General features: G+C 48.6%; 2 protein-coding genes across 2 annotated transcripts in view; both read right to left on the reverse strand.

The window, feature by feature from the left end:
• Window positions 1–1,203: 1,203 nt before the first annotated feature.
• LOC138754634 (uncharacterized) lies at window positions 1,204–8,435 on the reverse strand. Its single transcript, XM_069919183.1, has 2 exons — window positions 1,802–8,435; window positions 1,204–1,696 (listed from the first exon to the last, which is right to left on the reverse strand). The coding sequence occupies exon 1, from the start codon at window positions 2,529–2,531 to the stop codon at window positions 1,989–1,991; it is 543 nt and encodes a 180-aa protein (XP_069775284.1). The 5' UTR covers window positions 2,532–8,435; the 3' UTR covers window positions 1,204–1,696; window positions 1,802–1,988.
• Window positions 8,436–9,897: 1,462 nt separating this feature from the next.
• Window positions 9,898–24,891, reverse strand: part of LOC138754635 (microtubule-actin cross-linking factor 1-like) — a 42,306-nt gene continuing 27,312 nt past the window's right edge. Inside the window, exon 8 of the mRNA XM_069919184.1 lies at window positions 9,898–14,261. Coding sequence (XP_069775285.1) covers window positions 14,254–14,261 — 8 coding nt within the window. The 3' untranslated portion in view covers window positions 9,898–14,253. The remainder of the gene's footprint in view (window positions 14,262–24,891) is intronic.

Below are 24,891 nucleotides of genomic sequence, written 5' to 3' on the forward strand. Positions count from 1 at the left end.
TTCCTACAGCATTTTGCTCTTTTGACTACAATCACAGTGTCTTCAGTCGATCGAGGTTCATGCCATTCTTTTTTGCCAAGGACCTTGTGGATAAAATTATTTCTGAAAGTACCAAAACTTCACCTCTTCAAAAGCAAAGCACTTCTTACAAGGTTGAGCTCAAAGGTCAGCTTAACTTTTCTGGAAACTAATGAACAATACAGACCTTCTTCAATAAAAGTGAGCAGAAGGAAGCATATATAATCAGTGGCCAGGAGGTGCTTTTGTTCAGCACCTCAGCTCTTCCGCTGCAACAGGGTTGATCTCCCAATGGCCACGCATTTCAATGCCCTATCCCATTCCCTTGCTTACATGGCTGTCCGTGGACTCAAGCACATTTCGATTCTGATGAAAACAGCTCATTAAATCAGTAAAATTTCAACCACAGCAACTGCTGGAAGAAAGGTTATTCAAATCTGCTGGAAAAAACAGGCCTGAAAGCAGAGAAACCAAGAACTGGAAAAGTAAGAAAACCAGTATATTTGAATTGACAGGTTGGAGAAAACACAGAATAGGTTTTGGGAATTTTGCAAAGAAAGAAATTCCTGGCCAAATAATGTAAGAAAGAGCCAAGTGGAACCATAAGATGCCCCTGTTATTCAGTTGCCCCAGGTGGCACATCGTAGTGGCCTGGTCTCAAGATGTGCATCTATATGTTGTGGTAAAAACCACCGTTAAGCTGGAGGAGCTCAGCCCGGCTTTTTAATGTGTCCATAGGAGATCAAGATATATTCCCAACATTTCAATGCTGAGCCCTTCTTCAAGGAATGAGCCAGAAACAGGAACTCTCAGAAAACGCACTTTTAGGTGGTCAAATGCCTTGCCTGTAAAGCCGCATTTTATGGCAATATGGGATGTCGGGTGGCCACCTGAATGCGCAGGATGCGTCTGCCAAGTGAACTTGGTAACCCTCCTCCGAGAGGAATAATCAGCGCAGCACAGAGATGCTGTGGTGCTGGGTGGAGGTGTTTGTTGTGTTTACCGCTTTTGTTTTTGTTCTGCGTTGTTCAAGTGTGAAGTGGATTTACACTGTGATTTGTCCATTCCATGGTTTCCATCTAGTTTAAGCATAATGTGAAATGTTTACATCGCGATATCTACCTCAGATATTTATGAAGCAATAAGATTTCTCAAAAAACATTTTTTATTACATTTTGACAAGCACACAAGTCTCATTTACATGCAACCGTTCCTTCACGAGAACACATAACAAGTTGTGGAAATTGGGGAGCTGGGTGGCAGGGACATACCCTTACAGGATGGATAAAATAGCAGAATGGATGGCCTGGTGCCCATGGGCCTGCAGATCGTGACAATCTTGGCTAATGTGTGCAGGACCATCTGCTTCAACCAATGTCCACTCTGACAGGAAGTCTTCCTTGTTAATCTCACATATATTGTGCAGTACACAGCAGGCAAACACAACATCTGGGACTAAGGTGGTAGAGATATCCAGATGCTTGGACAGGCATGACCAGCAGCCATTTAGATGGCAAAACGCATGTTCCACCACTATCCTTGCAGAATTAAGGGCCTTGTTACATCTTAGCTGATCCGGATCCAGTACTCGGTGCTTCATCAGCCAGGTTCATAGGGGATATGACAGATCACCCACAAGATGCGCAGGAACCTCCACTCCATTAACATTCTTGGACACCTACAGGCACAACAATGCAGGATGTCGTTAATTCATACACCTTAACATTGACACAAAAAGTATTCATAAGATTGACACACGGAGCTTTGTAGGGTGAACACTCACGTCACGTGGGAATACGTATCCGCCTTGGTCCTCTGCCTTTCTATATAGAGGAGAGTTGGCAAGCACTCGGGCATCATGGGTACTGCTCGGCCAACAAACACATCTGAGAAGCTGCAACATGAATGGAAAGCAGAGTGAAGTTATAAACATTGAGATGTGATGTGATAAAGACCAATAAGGGATTAGCTCACCAGAATCTGTGGTCGACCATTGCTTGCAGAACCACCGAATGCCACCCTTTGCAATTGTAGTAGGCTACAGCTTGCACGCTGGGGGAAATAATGGGAATATATGATCTATCAATGGCACCAACACACATTGGGTATCCCCTTTGCGCAAAGCTGTCATTGGTCTCCTGGAAACGTGTTTCCATTGGCAGGGAGATGAGACGTTTACCTAGGAACTTCCTCAAGGTGGCCATCACCTCCTGCACCACAATGCACACGGTGCTGATGCCTATTCCAAAGATGGTACTGATGGATCGATACACACAAGGGGTGCCATACCAGCACAGGGCCACAGCTGATCGAAATCCTGGCTCCATGGTCACTGCGCCTGGTCTATGCGACTTCAGGTGAGGTTCTAAGAGTTCCAGCACGAAGTGAAAGGTGCCACGCGACATACGAAAGCATTTCCTCCATTCAGCATCATCAAATTGGGTGAGGTCATTACTCCAGAACTCTGCACCCTGGGATCGGTTCCACCACCAAAGAGACCCATGTGTCACCATGACTGACAAGCAGCATTCGCCTTCGTCTATGAACAATGGTGGGCGAAACCTCTGGGCAGAAACAATGTCAAACTGGCACTGGGCTGGTGCTGTTAAGGTTACTGAATGCTTACGATAGCTTTTGACAATTCACATCTCAATCAGCTGTGTTTGGGCAGGAAACCAATTTATGAATGGGCTGCCTTTCGGCAGCTCATTGACTCGATCGGTATCAGTTAGCGCTACTGCGTTAAAAATATCAAGGAAGGCCTCACAGATTTTGGGGGCTGGGACCCTGTTGGGAAGAATTGATCATTGATCCCTGTCTGGAAGATTTGCTGGCCTAAAGACTTGTATTTTCTCTCCCAATCTGTTCTCTGGAAGCCTGTGGGTAAGTAAAACCTCTACTGGTTGCATTTTCATTGAGCTTTATAGCTATCCTATAAACACAAACTTCTCCATGTCCGCCGCAAGAGCGGGGATCTCCCAGTGGCCACCTGCTTCAATTCCCCATCCCATTCTCTTGCTGCCAGCCTGTTCATGGTCTTGTAGTGGCTGATAATGGTGGTGCTCCTAAAATGAAGCACCTCCACACAGCATGAGCTGAACCAGTAACTGACTTTATGTGAACCTCTCGATTGCTTTTAGGGGACGACGTCATTCCACTCTGGGGTGCGCTAGTCTAGGGGAGTGATGTCAGTGTGTTGCGGAGTCGCTGCCTACCCAGCGATGTGCAAACAGGATGTGGCGATATCTCCCAGGCAACGTGTGTCGCCAAACGCATGCTTCTCCTGAGAAGGGAAGGGGGGCCTGCGCCATCTTCTACCAACTGACTGGGACAGTGATTCGGCCCGCCTGACCACGTGGTTGCTCGGCTTGCTATGAAAAACCTCATCCCTTATCACATCCAATTAACACCTTTTGTTGGGCTGGATTAGTCCCCTAGCCTGAATTCTGAGCCTTTCTGAGATTTCCTGCTTCTGGCTTATTCTATTTATTCTTTGAAGAAGGGCTCAGCCTGAATGCTGGAAAGAATAGCTGAGATCCTTCAGCATGTCAGTGTGTTTTTAACTATAATCACAGCGTCTGCAGACTTCTGTGTTTCACTCATCTCTATTTGTGTTACAAAGAACTGATGTTGGCGCTGGTGAGGGGAACCACCTGATGGCATCCTCATTAGTACCTGGAGCTACCACTTGGTGTCACCCTATCCAACAACTGGGAGCTACAACCCTGCGACAGTGCCCATAGAATTAGAGGACTGAAAGAGTAGATCTGTGTGGAAAGAAGAACCTTAGCTGCTTCTCGGCCTTTTGTGTAAGACTTTATTCGCAATAAATGATCGACAAGAAAGAACCCCGTTCCGTCTCTTTCAGCCCTTCATATCATGTCCATACATTTCCATCATTGAACATTTTACATGCGCTCTTTGTTTGCACCCTTGTCACCTTGTCGCTCCTCCTCCTCTGTTTTATGTGGGGCTTTCCCTTCGTCTCAGATCATCAATGCACAGTGGACTGCAGTCCTTCCTCATCACCTATTCGCATCGGCTGAACTAAGCCTCAGTTCATCGCTCAGCCTGCAGCCTGGAATGTGTCAGTCAGCAGCGATCCCTCACTGACATCTTGGGGTGTTAAAAGACGCCAAAAGTTTCGGGCAGACCAAAGACAGAAATGATGGTTTTTCCAGCTGTTCTGGATGTCTGCCTGTGGGTGTATCTCCAGGAAAAGCCCATCGATCAGAGAGACCTCTGTGATTCTGCTGCTGGGGATGAGCATGAAAAGTCAAGTTGATTGTCATCTGATTGTACAAGGGCAACCCATGGAAAGAGAAAAACCCGCAGACACACAACTGGACATAAAGCAATCCATATGCAGGACAAGGATTTCATCCATAAAAATAGATCAGTAAGTCTTGTTTTGTCCCAGTGAGAGCCTCGGATGGTGAGTGGGATCAGTTCCTCTGGTGGTTCAACCTTCTCACGACCCCTGCAGAGAAGCTGTTCCTCATCCTGGTGCTGTTGGCTCTGATCCTCCTTTCTCTTCCCTGAAAGGAGCAGCTGAGAGATGCTGTGGGCAGGGTCAAAGGGCGTCTCCAGGATTTGGCATGTCCTCTTCAGACAAGGATCCTGCTAGATCACACTGATGGGGAAGAGGGAGACTCCAGTGATCCTCTCTGTTGCTCTGATGGTCCTGTGGATTGACTCCAATCCATTACTCTGCAAGGACCCTCTCATCCAGTTTACTTTGTTTCAAGGTGAAGTGTTTCAAGGTCCCTCAGCCTGACGGAGATTGCCGATTCTATCGCTTCTGCTGATTCCAAGCGACCTTAGGCCCTCCGTCCTGTTGGGTCAGTCTGATTTAATGTTTCTCATTTTTGGTTTGATTTTTTAGGAGCTCTAAATGGGAATATTTGATTATTCTTCTCAGAGCTGCTCGCAAAGAGTGACTGCTGTAAGGGGCCATCCTGTCTTATTCCTTCATAGGAGATATAATATTGTACTTTCTCGAGTTCCGACCTGTATACTGATTTATAAAACTTTCATCTGACAAATTCTAACTCATCCAGCCCTCTTACAGTATGGGAGGACAGTCAGTATGGGGAAAATTTAACCCACCAATTGCCAGAATTTGCTTTGCTACAGATGCTTCTGTCTCTCTGCAAATTTGCTCCTCCAATTTTCCCTTCCTATCACATTAATGTGGTCATCCCGTTTCCATTCCTTGTCTCCAACCACAAATCCTCAGCAGTGGAGCCCACTAATTTATCCTGACTGAGGAAAGCTGGGATATTTTCCTTGACTTGCAATGTAACCAACCCTCATTCTTCCCCCCTCCCCACTGAAACAATCGAACCCAAAACAATCAGCTGCCAGTCCTGCTCCTCTTGGAGGGACACAGAACATTCAGTTGCCAGTCCTACTCCTCTTGGTAGGACCCAGAACTGACCTCCCTGTCCCGCTCCACTTGGAGGGACCCAGAACATTGAGCTCCCTGTTCTGCTCCTCTTGGTGGGATCCAGAACATTGACCTCCCTGTCCTCCCCACTTGGAGGGACCCAGAACATTGACCTGCCGGTCCTGCCCCTCTTGGAGGGTCCCAGAACATTGAGTTGCCTGTCCTGCCCCTCTTGTAGGGACCCAGAACATTGACCTCCCTGTCCTGCTCCACTTGGAGGGACCCAGAATATTGAGTTGCCTGTACTGGCCCTCTTGCATGGACCCAGAACATTGTGTGGGTGTGTTTGTGGAAGAGTGTGTGTGTGTGTGTGCGTGTGCGTGTGTGTGTGTGTGTGTGTGCGTGTGTGTGTGTGTATGTCTGTGTGTGTGTGTGGGTGTGTGCATGTGGGGGTTTTGTTTACAGTGAAAAAGTATATACAGAATATATACAGAAGAGTGAACAACTATATACAAATATATCATCAATGAAGAAATATATACAGAAATAAATGCAGTGCGTGGGTGCCTGTGGGTGGGTGTGTGTGTGGGCGTGTGTAAGAAGGGGTGTGAAGGATGGTGTGTGTGTGTGTGAGGGTGTGGGAGTGTCTGTCGGTATTTGGGTGTGTGGGGTGTGTGTGGTGTGTGTGTGTGTGCATGTATGCGGGGGTTTTGTTTACAGTGAAAATGTATATACAGAATATGTACAATATATACAGAAAAGTGAACAAATATATACAAATATATCTACGAACAAATATATACAGAACATTTGTACAAAACACAACATCAACGTCAAATGGAAGGAACTCGACAAAATTATCTCACTTATCGAATACGTCCCTTATATTAAAGCACATCTTCCAATTTGCCCCGAATTAGTTGGGGTTGTATGTGGGTGTGGGGGTATGTGTGTGGAGTTGTGTGGGATTGGGGTGTGTGTTTGGGGGCTGCATGTTAGGGTATTGGGGTATTGGAGGGAATGTGTGAGAGGATGTGTGTGGTGTGTGTGGGTGGGAATGTGTGGTGGATGTGTGTAGGGTATATGTGCGTGGTTGCTTGTAGGTGTGTATGTGTGTGGGTGTGTGAAAGAAGGGATGTGAGGGAGGGAATGTGTGTGTGTTTGTGTGAGGGTGTGGGAGTGTCTGTCGGTATTTGGGTGTGTGTGTGTGCGTACATGTGTGTATGGGAGAGTGTGTGTGTGCATATATGCGGGGCTTTTGTTTACAGTGAAAAAGTACATACAGAATATATACAATATATACAGAATATATACAGAACAGTGAAAAAATATATACAAATATATCATCAACGAACAAATATATACAGAACATTAGTACAAAACACAACATCAACATCAAATGGAAGGAGCTCGACAAAATTATCTGACTTATGGAATACGTGCCTGATATAAAAGCTCATCATCCAATTTGCCACAAAATAGTTGGGGCTGTGTATGTGTGTTGGGGTGTGTGTGTGGAGTTGTGTGGGATTGGGGTGTGTGCTTGGGGGCTGCATGTTGGGGTATTGGGGTGTTGGAGGGAATGTGTGAGGGGATGTGTGTGGTGTGTGTGGGTGGGATTGTGTGGTGGATGTGTGTGGGGTATATGTGCGTGGGTGCTTGGTGGGTATGTGTGTGGGCATGTGTTTGGGGTGTGAGGGAGGGTGTGTTTTTTTTTGTGTGCGTGTGTGTGCATCTGTATGTTTGTGGGTTTGTGTGGGAATGTGTGTGGGTGTGTGTGGTAGTGTGTGTAGGCGTGTTTGTGTGTGAGCGTGTGTGTGTGTGCACGTTTGTGGGGATTTTCTTTACAGTGAAAAGGTATATACAGAATATATTCAATATATACAGAAGAGAGAACAAACATGTACAAATATATCATCTACGAACAAATATATACAGAACATTGGTACAAAGCACAACATCGACATCAAATGGAAGGAACTCGACAAAATTATCTCACTGATAGAACATGTCGCTGATATAAAAGCCCATCTTCCAATTTGTGGCAAAATAGTTGGGGGGCATCTTTCCTGAATGATTTTCAGAACCATTCATTCTAAAACCCGACTTCCAGACGTATATTATATTCATCCAGGAACAAAGTCTACTTTTATTTCGAGAATCCGGCTCGGAGACGGATTAAGGGGAGAGGGAGGAAATAGATTCTATTGGAGTGTGGATGTGAGTGTGAGGGCAGGGGGTCAGTATGGGAGGTGACTGTGTGTGGATGAGTGCTTGGGGGTTTGTGTGGGGTGTGTGTGTGTGGATGAGTGCTTGGGGGTTTGTGTGGGGTGTGTGTGTGTGGATGAGTGCTTGGGGGTTTGTGTGGGGTGTGTGTGTGTGGGAAGTGGGTGTGTGGGGTGTGTGTGTAAGTGGGAGTGTGGGGGGTATGTGTGGGAAGTGTGTGTAAGTATAAATGTGTGTGGGGGGTGTGTGTATGTTGTATTTGAGGATGAGTGTAGTGGGTTGTGTAGTGGTGTCTGAGTGTGTGGGTGAGAATGTGTGTGGGATGGGTGGTGTGGAGGGGTGTGTGTAGTGGGGTGTGTGTGTGGGTGTGTGTATAAAGGGTGTGTGTGGGTTATGTGTGGTGTGAGTTTGTGAGGGGCATGTGTTTGTGGGGCTTGGGTGTGTGTGGAGTGGGGTGAGTGGTGGGTGGGTGTGTTTATGGTATGTTAGTGTGGGGTGTGTGTGAGGGATGGGTGTGTGTAAGTGGGTGTGTTGGTTTGTGTGTGGGGGTGGGCGTGTGTGTGGATATGTATGAGGGATGTGTGTGGGGGTTATGTGTGTTGTGTGTGTGAGGGGTGTGTGTGTGAGGGGTGTGTGTTAGTGTGTGATTGTGCATGGGGGGTGAGTGTGTGTGTCAGTGTCTGTGTGCGGCACCAACGTATATAGGGCATGGCAGGCATTACGTGCGCCCCCACACCGCTTATCAGCGCTGCTTCCATCCCCATCCTTGTCAATGACGATGTCATCTCGCCCCCCCCTTGACACATCAGCGACGGCACCAACCCCCCATCCTCGATCAGCGATGACACCAACCCCCCCTCCCTCCATCAGCGATGACACCAACCCCCCACCCTCCATCAGCGACGGCACCAACCCCCCTCCCTCTATCAGCGATGACACCAACCCCCCCTCCCTCCATCAGCAACGGCACCAACCCCCCTCCGTGCATCAGCGATGGCATCAACCCCCCCTCCCCCTGGGTCAGCGACTGCACCAACACCCTCACTTCCCCCATGTGCGCTATTTTGGCTTTGGGTGTTGGGGGGGGATTTGTGTGTGTGAGGGATTTGGGTAAGCCTCTGTGTGTGGGGATGCGAGTATGGTGTTTATGTGTGGGGGGTTTGTGTGTGTGTGGTGGGTTTGTGTAGGGGGGATTTATGTGTGGGGTGGATTTGAGTGTGGGGGTTGTTTGTGTTTGTGTGGTGTTTCTGTGCATGGGATTGTGTGTTGGGGGGTTTGTGCTTGTGTGGTGTTTGTGAGTGGGGTTTGTGTGTGTGTGGGGTTTGCATATAGAGGGTGTGTGTGTGGGTTTGGAATATTGGTTTGTGTGGGGTTTGCATATGGAGGGTTGGTGTGTGTGTGGGATATATGTGGAGGGAATATGTGTATGTCTGTGTGAGCGCATGAGTGTGGGGGAATAAGTGTGGGGTGGTGTGGGTGGGTGGATTTGCGGGTTTGTGTGTGTGGGGGTTGTATGAGGGAGTGTGTGTGTGTGTGGGTGTGTTTATGGGGTGTGTGTGTGTAGGGGTATGTGGGTCAGGATGTGTGTGTAGGGCCATGTGAGTGGGAGTGCATGCGTGAGGGACTTGTGTGGGAAGGTGTTTGTGCTGGGTCGCATTAGCGGGTGTGCATGGTGGGATTTTTCTGGCAATGTTTGTGTCAAGGGTGTCTGTGTGGAGAAATAAGTGTGGCAGTGTATGTGAGGGAAGGAGTGTGTAGGGGCATGATTGGGAGTGTGTTGTGAGTGAGGGTGTGTGTGGGGGGTGTGTGCTGGGGTGAGAATGTGGGGGTTGCAAGTGTGGGGGGGGTGCGAGTGTGTGGATGTGAGTGCAGGGGTATGAGTGCGGTGGTGCATATTTGGAGGAGCATCCATGTGCTGGGTGTGTATGTGGGGCTATGTGTGTTGGAGGTTTATCTGTCTAGGGGTTGTATCGGGTGAGTGTGAGTGTGCATGTATGTGTGGTGTGTGTGGCTGGGTGATGATTTTGTGTGAGTTGTGTGTGGGAGGTGGTCATGTTAGAAGGTGTGTGTGAGGGGTGTATGTGGGCGGTTTTTCTGGGTTGTGTGTCGGGGTATATGTGTAGGTGAGCAGTGTGTGGGGGGGGGACTGTGGGTGCATTGGGTGTTGTTTGTAGAGTGTGTGTGTTGAAGGTGTGTGTGAGTGTGGGAGGGTGTGTGTATATCTGTCAGAGGTTGTGTGTGGGGGAGTATGTGTATGGGGGATGTGTGTGTGTGTGTGTGTGTGTGTGTGTGTGTGTTGTGTGTGTGTGTGCAGAGTGTATGTGTGGGAGTTTGTGAGTGTGATGGTGTGTTCCTGGATGTGTATGTGTGTGTGGGGTTTGCATGTAGGAGGTGTGTGATTGTGGAGGGTGTGAGTCGGGGCTTGTATATGTGAAGTGATTGTTTGGGGTGTATGTATTGGGGGTTGAGTGTAGGGTGTGTGTATGGGAGGAGTATGATTGTGGGGGGATGCGTTGGGGTATGTGTCTGGAGTGTGTATGGGTGTTGCAGTTTTTTTGGGGGGGTGGTTTAAGTCTTTTTTTATTGTTTGTTGAAGGTTTTTGTTTGTTAATTGTGAAAGATTGGGTGCCATTGTGTAAGTTGTAATAAGTAATTTAAGTTTTGCAATTGTTAATGTTAAGGGTTTAAATCACCCAATAAATAGGAAACGTGTTATAGATTATATTAAGAAGCTAAAAGTAGATATTGTATTTTTGCAAGGAACTCATTTGACCGAAAAAGAACATTTGAAGTTGAAGAGAGATTGGGTAGGACATGTAATTTCGTCTTCATTAAACTCGAAAACTAGAGGGGTGGCGATATTAGTTAATAAAAAAATATCCGTTGCTGTGGATTCTTTTTTTGCTAATGCTGGAAGAGTACTGATAGTTAACTGCAAGATTTTGTTCTGAAAGTTGGACTTTAATGAATGTTTATGCACCAAATGAAGATGATCAGACATTTATTTCAGGGACATTTTAAAATTTGAATCAGGCAGAAGGGAATGTGTTAGTCAGAGGAGATTTTAACTGTTGTTTGGATTCCTTGTTGGACAAATTCTCCAAAAGTTGTTAAAAGAACTAAAATGGTAAAAAGACAGCTTAAGATGATGAAGGATTTAAATTTAGTGGAAATTTGGAGGAAATTAAACCCAACTGAGAAAGATTATTCACTTTGTTCATCTCGGCTAAATTCTTTCTCGAGATAAATGTATTTTTGATTTCTGCGCATTTACAAGGAAGATTTAATTTTGCAGAATATAAAAGTAGGTTATTCTCATATCATTCGTTATTATTGGTTCAATGCTTAGGATCTGAATTAACTGAGACAGTTTATCGATGGAGGTTTAATGAAAAGTTATTCAAAAGACCAGATTTCACTAAGTATATGAGAGATCAAATTATTTTTTATTTACAAATGAAAGAAAATTCAGTTCAAAGTCAATTTATTTTGTGGGATGCTTTAAAAGCATATTTGAGGGGACAAATTATTAGCTATCCAACTAAGATAGAAAAACAGTATTTATTCAAAAGTTTAAATTTAGAAAAGGAAATCGAAGGCTTGGATTAAAAAATTACAAAAAAATTGTACAGACGATGATAAGCTAAAATTATCTAAATTGAAATTACGTAATAATAACATACAAACATATAAATAAGAGAAAATGATTTTGCAGTCTAAACAATGTTATTATCAATTGGGAGAAAGAGTGCATAAGGTTTTGGCATGGCCACTTAAAACTGAGCAAGTATCAAGGACAATTAATGCTATTAGGAAGAATGGAGAAATTATATAAACGAGATATTACTGATGAATTTTAAAAAATTATGAAAATTACTAAATTTAGATGGTCAAATAAAATTAAATATCTAGGAGTAGTTGTAAATAAAAATGATCATGAATTATTTATTTTTTATTATGTCCCTTTATTAAATAAGGTTAAAATTGATTTAGATAAGTGGAAAGATTTACCATTGACCTTAATGGGAAGAGTGAATTGCAGAAAGATGAACATTTATCCTTGAGTCTAATACTTTTATCAATCTATTCCTTGCATAGTTGGGTTATTCTTATGGAAAGGTAAATTATCGAGGGTTTCTTTCCAAAAATTGACTTGGCATTATGAATTGGGTGGTTTGCAATTACATTGTTTTTATAAGTATTATGAGGTGACACCGATGAAGTTTATTAATTGGTTATTTGATATTGAACAATCTCCTAGATTGGCAAAGATAGAGATGGGTCAGATCTTGGAAAATATTAATCATTTGATTTATAAATGGAATTCTTTATTGTTACAAGAATTTAAATTATCCATTTTTTGACATATAATGAACAATTGGTACAATCGCAATTTAATTCTAGATTCTCTCTGAATAGTTTTGATAAGATCACCATTATGTCAGCATAAATTAATTCCCTTTTCATGATAGAATCCTTACTTAAAAGATTGGGAAATTACAGGAAGAGTGAATGTTATAGATTGTTTTGAAGCAGGGAGGTTTTGTTCATTTAAAAGGTTGCAGGAAAGATAAGGTATTGCATCAGATTCTTTGTTTATTACCAACTTTGAGATTTTTTAAAGAGGAATTATGGTAAGGAAATAAATTTATCAGGTCAAAAGAAATTTGAATTTTTAATTGCAGATAAATGTGAAAAAGGCTTTATTTCTGATATGTATAGGTTGTTGCAGGAGAAATTGGTAAAGGAGAAATGAGAAAAGAGTTAAATATTGTTTTCACATGGGAGGAATGGTCAAAAATGTGTGTTGACAGTGTTACCAAGTGAATTAATGTGAGGTATAAAGTATGGTCAATTTGAATTTTTTGCGTCATTTATATTTAACCTCTGAGAAATTGAAGAGATATGGATTCAGTTTAACAGATTTATGTTTTAGATGTAAAAAGCAAAAAGTTACTTTTGTACATTCAGTTTGGTTGTGCAAGAAAATTAAGCATTTTTGGGAGGGAATTATAAAATTTTTGAGGGATTTGTTTAAAAGGGATATTCGATGGATCCAAAAATGTGTTTGTTGGGTTATGTTAATGTTCCATTTGTTGATTCAAAAATGCCTAAACCATATTTGGCTTTTTTAAGATTAGGGTTAGCAGAAGCGAGAAAATGTATAGCTGTCGAATGGAAGAATATAAACTTGCAAAGATGGCAAAATGGATTGAAGTCTTGTCTATATTTAGAAAAATTAACATATAATTTAAGAAGTAATTACTCATTTTTATTGATATGTGGGGTTTATACTTGAAACACATGGCTCTAGAAATTAAATCAATGTTGAAAGGTTGGCACACCAATCTGGGAATATTTGATACATTTCTCTAAGGTTTTGTGGGGGGGGTGGTGTTTTTTTTTTCTTTATCTTGGTTATTTTTTTTATTTTTTTGGTATTTATTGTATTAGTAACGGGGAGAGGATTCAGTTTATAGTTATTTTATATGTATTTGATTTAATTTATGTAATTTGAAAATATTCAATAAAGTTTTTCAAAGAATAAGTGTGGACGAGTGTGTGTGGGGGGCGTATGTGTGTCGGGGGTTGCGTGTGGGGGTGTGTGGGAGGAGCCGCTGCTGATCCCTGAGTCCTTCCCACTGCCGCTGCTGATCCCCGACCCCTCCCCACTGCTGCCTGACACCGTCGATTCCTCCAGACGCTCGAGATTCCAGCCATCTTCTCTGAGGCGACAGGGTGTCATGGTTGGCTTATTGGTTAGGGCAATGCCTTTACATGGCCAGTGGTCAGGACTGGACCTCAGTTTGAATTCTGCGCTGTCTGTCATAATTTTTTCATCTTCGTTGCTATCAAGTGGATTCTGTGACCAATCTTGCCTTTGAAAGTTCTTCTGCATTCATGACAGGTTGTTCCAGATGGCAGATCAGGCTTGGGTTGGTATGGCCTCTCCTCTCATCTTCTATTTCTGCACATCTGCTGGCTTCGGTGGTTGTTGTTCCCTCTCAGATGATGGTTTGCCAGACCTGCCTATCCATGGTTCATCCGCCCTTTGACAGGTCTTGTTTTTCATCCTGCAGGGTGTCTAGCCACCCTCCTCACCAGGCAAGCCCGGTGGGGGAGCCGGTTTAGTCGCCGACCACTCGACCATGCAACAGGTCGTACTGGGTTACATGGTACCAGTAGCACTCAGGCGAGTGACCTGACACGGATCCTTGTTTACTCTTCACCATGCAAAAAGGTTCCCACGTACTCTTGTTGAAGATGACTGTGGTCATATGCCTTTGTTGAAGAGTCTCAGGATCCGTACGTACTTTTCAGTTCATCTAATACTAGAAGGGGCGTCCCATAGTAGTTTCCTTCATGCAGAGTTAAAGGCATTGGTGTAGGTGATGAATGACGTGTACAAAGGTTGGATCTGTTCACTACATTTTCCTTGGAGTTGTTGAATTTTTAGGTGTTGGCACAAATCTTGCTTGAACTTTGTTGAGATCCTCCAGGACTGGATGTAGAAATACCTGAACATGTTGATTGTCTTTCCAAGTGTCGCTGCCTTATTGACTGTTGGTCCTGCTTCCAGCTCGACTTCCAGCACAAGTTGTTGTCCTCCCTTCTGCGCTTCACGAATCTACAAGCAAAGGAAACAAAAGTCATTCAAGGGAAGAGATGAATAGAGAGTTGAGGAAGATCACGCGAAGACGACCAATGGTTTTTAGCTCAAAATCATCTTCACGTTTTCCTCTAGATTCAGAGACAATAGAAACCCTTTAATTCCATCTCCCTCTATCCTTCCCCTCTCCTTCTCCCTCCCCTTGCCCTCAATCTCTCCCTATATACCTCCCCCTTCCTTGACAACACTCCCTCCCTCTCCTCTTCATCTCACCCTGCCTATATCCCTCCCCCTTCCTAAACAACCTTCCCTCTCTCTCTCTATCCCCTCTTCCTCTCCTTCTCTTACCCTCACCCTCTCCCTATATCCCACCGACAACTCACCCTCTCTCTCCTTCCCCTCTCCCTCTCCTTCCCCTCTCCTTCCCCTCTCCCTCTCCTTCCCCTCTCCCTCTCCTTCCCCTCTCCCTCTCCTTCCCCTCTCCCTCTCCTTCCCCTCTCCCTCTCCTTCCCCTCACCCTCTCCCTATATCCCTACGCCTTCCTCGACAACTCTCCCTCCCTCTTCATTCTTCCTCTCCTTCCCTATCCATCTACTTTTCCCCTCACCCTCCTCCTCTATCCCTTCCCCTTCTTCGACAATTCTCCCTCCCTCTCCATTCCTCTCCCTCTCCTTCCCCTCTCCTCTGCCCCTCACCATCTCCCTATATCCCTACCCCTTCCTTTACAATTCACTCCTTATCCATTCCTATCCTTTCCCAGTCTCCCTGCTCACACAGTCCCTATATACCTCCGCTTTCCTCAAAAACTCTTCCTCCCTCTCTCTTCTTCCCCTCCCAATATTCCTCCCACTTCTTAGACAAATCTCCCTCCCTCTCCATCAATCCTTCTCCTTCCCGTCACCCTCTATCACTCCCCCTTTCTCGACAACTCTCCCTCCCACTCCTTCCCCACTCCCTCTCTTTCTCCACTTCCCCTCACACTCTACATATTTCCCTCCCCCTTCCTTGACAACTCTCCCTCCCTCTCCTTACCTCTCCCTCTCCTACCCCTCTCCCTTACATTCTCCATTTCCCCTCACCCTCTCCCTCTATTCCTCCACTTTCCTCAATAATTCTCCCTCCCTGCTCTTTCCTCTCCCTCCTCTTCCTCTCCTACCCCTCTCCATTTCACTCTCTCCCTCTATCCTTTACCATTCCACGACATTACTCCTTCCCTCTACTTCCCCCTCACAATCTTGCTATAACCCTACAACTTCCTCGACAATTATACCTCCTCCCCTTCTCTTCCCCTCACCCTCTCACTATATCCCTCCCCTTTCTCGACAACTTTACCTCCCTCTCCTTCCCCTCTTCCCCTCACAATCGCCCTATAACCCTCCACCTTCCTCGACAACTATCCCTCATCCTCCTTCCCCGCTCCCTCTTCCCCTGACCCTCCCTTTATCACTCCCCCTTCCTCGACAACTCTCCCTCCCTCTGCTTTCCTCTTCATCTCCTTCCCCTCTCCCTCTCCACCCACTCCTTCTATCCCTCCCCCTTCCTCAACAACTCTCCCTTTCTTTTCCCTCTCATTCTCCTCTTTCCATCACCCTCTCCCTACATCCCATCCCCTTCCTTGACAATCCTCCCTCCCTCTCCCTCCTCTGATCCTCACCCTCTCCATCTTTCCCTCCCCCTTCCTCAACAACTCTCCCTCCCTCTCATTTACTCTCCCTCTCCTTCCCCTTTCTGCTCATTCTACTCTTCCCCTAACCCTCCTCCTATATCCCTCCCCCTTCCTCGCCAACTCTCCCTATCTATCCCCTCTCCCTCTCTACTTCCCCTGACCCTCTCCCTCTAACACTCCACCTTCCTCGACAACTCTCCTTCCCTCTTATTCCCCTCTCCCTCTCCTTCTCCCCTTCCACTCACCTTGTCCCTCTATCCCTCTGCCATCCTCAACAACTCTCCCTCCCTCTCCTTCTCCTCCACTCCTCACCCTCTCCCTCTTTCCCTCCCCATTCTCAACAAGTTTCCCTACCTCCTTTACTCCCCCTTGCCTTCACCTCTCCCTTTCGCCATCACACTCTCCCTCTATCCCTCCCCTTCCTCAACCACTCTCCCTCCCTCTCCTTTCCCTCGCCTTCCCCTCTCCCTTTCGCCATCACCTCTCCCTCTAACCCACCCCTTCTTCGACAACTCTCCCTCCCTCTCCCTTCTCCTTTTCTCACCCTCTCCCTTTTTCCCTTTTCTTCCTCAACTCCCCCTTCCAATCCTTTCCTCTCCCTCTCTGCTCGTTCTCCACATCCCCATCAGCCTCTCCCTCTATCCCTCCCCCTTCCTCAACAACTCACCCTCACTCTCCTTTCCTCTTCTCCTCTCTGCTCATTCTCCTCTTCCCCAACCATTTCCCTATATCCCTCCCACTTCCTCGACAACTCCCCCTCCCACTCCTTCCATCTCCCTCTCTTTCCTTCTCCTTCCCCTCACTCTCTCCCTATATCCCTCCCCCTTCCTCGACAATCCTCCCTCCATCTCCTTCATTCTTCCTCTCCTTCCCCTATCCATCTCCTCTTCCTCACACGCTCTCCCCCTATCCCTTCCCTTCTTTGACAACTCTCCCACCCTCTCCCACTCCTCTTCCCCTCTCCCTTCCCCTCCATCCCTCATCTTTCTTCGACTACACTCCCTCTCCCTCCGGCTCTCCTTACCCTCTCTTCTGCCCCTCACCCTCTTCCTATGTCCCTCACCCTTCCTTTACATCTCCCTCCATAACCCTCTCCTTCCCCACTCCCTCTCCCTCCTCACACACTCCATATATCCCACTGCCTTCCTCAAAAACTCTCCCTTCCCCTCCCAATATCCCTCCCCTTCATCGCCCTCTGCATTACTCTCCCTCTCCTTCCCCTCTCCCTCTCCTTCCCCTTTCCCACTCCTCCTCTTCCACCACTCACACTCTGTCCCTCCTTTTCTCTCAAAAACTCTCCCTCTCCTTTATCTCGCTCTCCTTCCCCTCTGCCTTCCTCAACATCTCTCCCTCCCTCTCCTCTTCCCCTCCCAATATCCCTCCTACTTACGCATCAACTCTCCCTCCCACACCTTCCGTCTCCGTCTCCTTCCCTCTCTTACCTCTCCCTATCTTTCCCTTCACCCTCTATCACTCCCCCTTTCTCAAAAACTCTCCCCCTCCTTCCCCTCACCTGTCCTTCTCCTTAACCTCTATTCCTCCCCCGTCATTGACAATCCTCCCTCCAACTCCTTCCTCACTCCCTCTCTTTCTCCTCTTCCCCACACCCTCACTATATCCCTCCTCTTTCCTCGACAATACTCCCTCCCTATACTTTCCACTCCCTCTCTTCTTCCCCTCACCCTCTCATTATATCCCTCCCCTTTCCTCGACAATACTCCCTCCCTCTCCTTTCCATTCTCTCTATTCTTCCCAACACCCTCTTCCTATATCCGTCCCCTTCCTCGACAACTATCCCTCACCCTCCCTCTCTTTCCCTCACAATCTCCAGATAACCCTCTGCCTTCCTCGACAACTACCCTCATCTTCCCCTCTCCCACTTCCACTCACCCTCCCTTTATCACTCCCCCTTGCTGAACAACCTCCCTCTGCATTCCTCTACCTCTCCTTCCCCTCTCCCACTCCTCCTCTTCCCCTCACACTCTCTCTCTCCCATTTCCTCGACATCTCCCTCCCTCTCCTTTACTCACCCTCTCCCCTTCACCTTCTATTACTCCCCCTTCTTTGACAACACTCCTCTTCTTCTCCTTCCACTCTCCCTCGCCTCTTCCCCTCACCCTCTCCCTATATCGCTCCCTCGACAACTCTCCCTCCCTCTCCTTTATTCGTCCTCTCCTTCCCCTATCCTTCTCCTCTTCCTCACACCCTCTCCCCCTATCCCTTCCCTTCTTTGACAACTCTCTCAGCCTCTCCCATTCCTCTTCCCCTCACCCTCCCCCTCCATCCCTCAGCCTTCTTCGACAACTCTCCCTCTCTCTCCGTTCCTCTGCCTCTTTCCCCACTCTTCTGCCCCTCACCCTCTTCCTATGTCCCTCCCTCTTCCTTTACAACTCCCTCCCAATATCCCTCCCTTCATCGACAACTCTCCCTCCCTCTGCATTCCTCTCCCTCTCCTTTGCCTCTCCCACTCCTCCTATTCCACCCCTCAAACTCTGTCCCTCCTTTTTACTCAAAAACTCTCCCTCTCCTTTACTCTCGCTCTCCTTCCCCTCTGCCTTCCTCAACAACTCTCCCTCCCTCTCCTCTTCCCCGCCCAATATCCCTCCCACCTCTGCTTCAACTCTCCCTCCCACTCCTTCTGTCTCCCTCTCCTTCCCTCTTCCTTACCTCTCCCTATCTTTCCCTTCACCCTCTATCACTCCCCCTTTCTCAACAACTCTCCCCCCTCCTTCTCCTTACCTCTCCTTCTCCTTAACTTATATTCCTCCCCCTTCCTCGACAACCCTCCCTCCCACTCCTTCCCCACTCCCTCTTTCTCCTCTTCCCTTTACTCTCTCACTATATCCTTCCCCTTTCTTCAACAATACTCCCTCTCTCTCCTTTCCACTCCCTCTCCTCTTCCACTCACCCTCTCATTATATCCTTCCTCTTTCCTCGACAATACTCCCTCCCTTTCCTTTCCACTCGCTCTTCTGTTCCCCACACCCTCTTCTTATCTCCGTCCCCCTTCCTTGACAACTTTCCCTCCCTCTCTCCTTTTCCCCTCACAATCTCCCTATAACCATCCAACCTCCTCGACAACTATCCCTCCCTCTACCACTTCTTCCACACTCACTCTCCTCTTCCCCTCACCCTCACACTCTCAATCCCTCCCCCTCCTTAACAACTCTCCCTCACTCTCCCTCTCCTTTCCATCTCATTCTCCTCTTCCCCTCACCCTCCCCATACCACTACCCCTTCTTCAACAAACTCCCTCTTCTTTCCTCTACCTCTCCTTCCCCTCTCCCACTCCTCCTCTTCCCCTCACTCCTTCCCTCCCATTTCCTCGACAACTCTCCCTCCCTCTGCTTTACTCACCACCTCCCCTTCACCCTCTATTGCTCCCCCTTCCTTGAAATCTCTCCCTCCCTCTCCTTCATTCTTCATCTCCTTCCCCTATCCATCTCCTCTTCCTCACACCCTCTCCCCTATCCCTTCCCTTCTTTGACAACTCTCCCACCCTCTCCCACTCCTCTTCCCCTCACCATCCCCCTGCATCCCTCAGCTTTCTTCGACAACTCTCCCTCTCTCTCCGTTCCTCTAGCTCACCTTCCCTTCTCTTCTGCCCCTCACCCTCTTCCTATGTCCCTCACCCTTCCTTTACATCTCCCTCCATATCCCTCTCCTTCCCCACAACCTCTCCCTCCTCACACACTCCCTATATCCCTCTGCCTTCCTCAAAAACTCTCCATCCCCCTCCCAATATCCCTCCCCTTCATCGACAACACTCCCTCCCTCTGCATTCCTCTCCCTCTCCCTCTCTCTCTCCTTCCCCTCTCCCACTCCTCCTCCTCCACCCCTCACACTCTGTCCCTCCCTTTTTCTCAAAAACACTATCCTTTATCTCGCTCTCCTTCCCCTCTGCCTTCCTCAACAACTGTCCCTCCCTCACCTCTTCCCCTCCCAATATCCCTCCCACTTCCACGTCAACTCTCCCTCTCACTCCTTCCGTCTCCCTCTCCTTCCCTCTCCCCTACCTCTCCCTATCTTTCCCTTCACCCTCTATCACTTCCCCTTTCTCAAAAACTCTTCCCCTCCTTCCCCTCACCTCTCCTTCTCCTTAACCTCTATTCCTCCCCCTTCATCGACAATCCTCCCTCCCACTCCTTCCCCACTCCCTCTCTTTCTCCTCTTCCCCTCACCCTCTCACTATATCCCTCCTCTTTCCTCAACAATACTCCCTCCCTATCCTTTCCACTCCCTCTCCTCTTCCCCTCACCCTCTCACTATATCCCTCCCCTTTCCTCGACAATACTCCCTCCCTCTTCTTCCATTCCCTCTCCTCTTCCCAGCATCCTCTTCCTATATCCCTCCCCCTTCCTCGACAACTTTCCCTCCCCCTCCCTTCCCCTCACAATCTCCAGATAACCCTCCGCCTTCTTCGACAACTACCCTCATCCTCCTTCCCCTCTCCCTCTTCCACTCACCCTCCCTTTATCACTCCCCCTTCCTGAAAAACCTCCCTCTGCTTCCCTCTACCTCTTCTTCCCCTCTCCCATTCCTCCTCTTCCCCTCACACTCTGTCCCTCCCATTTCCTCGACAACTCCTTCCCTCTCCTTAACTCACCCTCTCACCTTCAATTACTCCCCCTTCTTCGACAACTCTCCTCTTCTTCTCCTTACCCTCTAATCGCCTCTTCCCCTCACCCTCTCCCTATATGCTCCCCCTTCCTCAACAACCACCCTCTGCTTTCCTCCATCTCCTTCGCCTGCCCACTCCTCCTCTTCCCCTCACCCTCTCCATCCCTCCCCTTCCTTAACAACTCTCCCTCACTCTCCCTCTCCTTTCCATGTCATTCTCCTCTTCCCCTCACCCTCCCTTTATCAGTACCCCTTCTTCAACAACCTCCCTCTTCTTTCCTCTACCTCTCCTTCCCCTCTCCCACTCCTCCTCTTCCCCTCACACTCCTTCCCTTCCATTTCCTCGACAATTCTCCCTCCCTCTCCTTTACTCACCCCCTCCCCTTCACCCTCTATTGCTCTCCCTTCCTCGACAACTCTCCCTCCCTCTCCCTCCTCCACTCCTCACCCTCCTCCTCTTTCCCTCCCCTTCAACAACTCTCAATACCTCTCCTTTCCTCTCTCTCTCCTTCCCCACTCTGCTTGTTCTCCTCTTCCCCAACCCTCTCCCAATACCCCTCCACTTCCTCATCAACACTCCCTCCCTCTTGCTCTCTTTCTCCACTTCCCCTCACCATCTCCCTCAATCCCTCCCCATTCCTCAACAACTCTCCCACACTCCCCTTTCCTCTCACATTCCTTATTTTTCCTTCCCTCTCCCTCTCTCCCTCTATCCCACACCATTCCATGACATCACTCCTTCCCTCTCCTTCCCCTCACAATCTTCCTATAACCCTCCGTCTTCCTCGTCAACTATCCCTCCCTATCCCTCACCTTCCCCATTCACTCTCCTCTTCCACTCACCCTCTCTCTCCCCCTCTCCCTTCCACAACACTCCCTCCCTCTACCTCTCTTTTCCCTCTTCCTCTCTTTATCCCATCACTCCATATGACCCACCCCCTTCCTCGACAACTCTCCCTCCCTCTCCCTCCTCTGCTCCTCCCCTCTCTCTTTCCCCGCCATTTCCTCAACCACTCGCCCTCCCTTTCCTTTCCTCTCTCTCTCCAACCCCTCTCTGCTCATTCTCCTCTAACCCCTAACCCTCTCCCGATATCCCTCCCACGTCCTCGAACACTCTCCCTCCCTCTGCTTCCCCTCTCCTTTGCCTCTTCCGCTTACCCCCTTCCTATATCCGTCCCCTTCCACAACTCTCCCTGCCTCTCCTTTCCTCTCTCTCCATCACTTCTTCCTTGACTTCTTTTCTTCTCCTCACCCTCTCCCTCTATGCCTCCCTCTTCCTCAACAACGCTCCTCTCCTTTCCCTCTCCCTCTCATTTTCCTCTTCCCCTCACCCTCTCCCTATATCCCGCCCCTTCCAAAACATCTCTCCATCCCTCTGCCTCTCCTTCTCCTCTCCTCCTCACCCTCTTTCCTACCCCATTCCTCAATAACTCTCCCTACCTCATTTCCTCTCCCTCTCCTACCCCTCTCCCTCTCCCAATCCCCCTCCCACTTCCTCAACAAGTCTCCCTACCTCCTTTCCTCTCCTTCCCCTCTCCTTATCCTTCCCCTCACCCTCTATTCCCTCCCCCTATCTTGATAGCTCTCCCTCCACCACACCCTATCCCTCCTCACACACTCCCTATAGCCCTCTTCCTTCCTCAACAACTCTCCCTCCCCCTCCCAATATCCCTCCCCTTCATCGACAACTCTCCCTCCGTCTGCATTCCTCTCCTTCCCCTCTCCCACTCCTCCTCCTCCACCCCTCACACTGTCCCTCCGTTTTTCTCAAAAACTCTCCCTCTTTTATCTAACTCTCCTTCCCCTCTGCCTTCCTCTTCAACTCTCCCTCACCTTCCCCAATCAGTCTCCTCTTCCACTCACGCTCTCTCTCCCTCACCATTTGATAACTCCTCTCCCTCCCTCTCCCTCTCCTTTCCCTCTCACTCTCCTCTTCCCATCACTCCGTATATCTCACCCCATTCCTCGACAACTCTCCCTCCATCTCCCTCCTCTGCTTCTCCCCCACTCTCTTTCCCTCCCCTTCCTCAACCACTCTCCCTCCTCTGCTTCTCCCCCTCTCCCTTTCCCTCCCATTTCCTCAACCACTCGCCCTCCCTCTCCTTTCCTCTCTCACTCCTTACCCTCTCTGCTCATTCTTCTCTTTCCCTAACCCTCTCCCTATATCCCTCCCACTCCTTCCCACTCCCTCTCCCTCCCCTCTCCTTATCCTTCCCCTCACACTCTATCCATGGCCCTTTCTTGACAGCTCTCCCTCCCTCTCCTTCCCACCCCCTCCCCCTGACCTTCTCCTTTTCCCCTCACTCACTCCCTCTATTCCTCCCCCCTTCCTCAACAATTTTCCCTCCCTCCTCTTTCCTCTCCCTCTCCTCTTCCTCTCCTTCCCCTCTCCCTCTCACCCTATATTCCTCACCCTTCCACAACATCACTCCTTCCCTCTCCTTCACCTTCCCCTCAAAATCTTCCTATAACCCTCCACCTTCCTCGACCACTGTCCCTCCCTTTCCTCTCCTCTTCCCCTCACACTCTCACTATAACCCTACTATTTCCTCGACAACTCTCCCACCTTCTCCTTTCCTCTCCCTCTCCTCTTCCCCTCATCCTCTCACTATATCCTTCCTGGACAACCCTCCCTCCCTCTCCTTTCCTCTCCCTTTCCTCCCTCTCCACCTCACCCTCTCGCTATATCCTGCCCTCTTCCTCGACATCTCTCCCTCCCACTCCTCCACTTGTCCTCTGCTCCTCACCCGCTCCCTCTTTTCCTCCCCATTCATCAACAACCTACCTTTCCTCTCCCTCTCCATCCCCTTCCTCTCCCATTCACTCTCTCCCTCTATACCTCCCCCTTCCTCAACAACTCTCCCTCCCTCTCATTCTCCTCTTCCCATCACCCTCTCCCCATATCCCACCTCCTTCCTCGACAACTCTCCCTCCCACTCCCTCAACTTCCCCTCTGCTCTTCACCCTCTCCCTCTTTCCCTCTGCATTCCTCAACAACGCTCCCTACCTTTCCTCTCCCTCCCACTCCCTTTCCCTCCTCTGCCCCTAACCCTTCCTCACTCCCCTTCCTTTACAACTCTCCCTTCCTATCCTTTCCTCTCCCTCTCCTTACACACTCCCTCTCCTTCTCCTCACACTCTTCCAACATCCCTCCCTCTTCCTCAACATTTCTCCCTCCCTCTCCTTCCCCTCACAATCTCGCTATAACCCTCCACCTACCTCGACAACTATTGCTCATCCTCCTTCCCCTCTCCCTCTTCCACTCACCCTCTCCCTTTATCACTTCCCATTCCTCAACAACTCTCCCTCCCTCGCCTATCATCTCCCTCTCCTTTCCTTCTCCCACTCCTCCACCTCTTCCATTCACACTCTGTCCCTCTCTCAACAACTCTCCCTGCCTATCCACTTCCTCTCCTTCTCCTCTCCCTCACATCTTCCACTCACCCTATATCCGTCCCCCTTCCACAACAACTCTCCCTCCCTCTCCTTTCCTCTCTCTCCAACTCTTCTTCCTCTACTTCTCCTTTTCTCCTCACTCTCTCCCTCTATCCCTCCCCTTCCTCAACAACTCTCCCTCTCCTTTCCTTTACCTCAACTTCCCCTATCTCTCTCCTTCTCCTCTTCCCCTCACCTTCTCCATATATCCCCCCTTCATCAACATCCTCCCTCTCCCTCACCTTCTCCTCTTCCTCACCTCCTGCTCTCTCCCTTTACCCTCACCATTCCACGACATCACTCCTTCCGTCTTCTTCCCCTTCCTCTCACAATCTTCCTATAACCCTCCGCCTTCCTCGACAACTATCCCTCCCTCACCCTCGCCTTCCCCACACACTCTCCTCTTCCCATCACTCTCGGATCATCACACCCCCTTCCTTGACAACTCTCCCTCCCTGTCCCTCCTCTGCTCATCCCACTCTCCCTCTTTCCCTGCCTCTTCCTCAACAACTCTCCCTCCATCTCCTTTCTTCTCACTCTTTCTCATCTTCCCTAATTTTCCTCTTCCCCTAACCCTCTCCCTACATCCCTCCCACTTCAACAACTTTCTCTGCCTCTCCTTCCATCTCCCTCCCCTCACCATATCCTTCCCCTCACCCTCTACCCCTCCTCCTTCCTAGACAACTCTCCCTCCCTCTCCATCCCCACTCCCTCTCCTTCCCCTCACACTCTCCTTCTCCAGACCCTCTATCCCTCCCCCTTCCTTGACAACTCTCCCTCCCTCTCCCTCTCTATCCTCTCTCCCTCTCCTTCTCCACTTCCCCTCAACATCTCCCTCTATCCCACCTCCTTCCTCAACAACTCTCCCTCACTCCCCTTTCCTCTCCCTTTCATTCTCCTCTTCCTCCCCTCTCCCTTTCTCCCACT

This window comes from Narcine bancroftii, chromosome 2 (assembly GCF_036971445.1).
Source record: "Narcine bancroftii isolate sNarBan1 chromosome 2, sNarBan1.hap1, whole genome shotgun sequence".
NCBI classification, from domain to species: Eukaryota; Metazoa; Chordata; class Chondrichthyes; order Torpediniformes; family Narcinidae; genus Narcine; species Narcine bancroftii.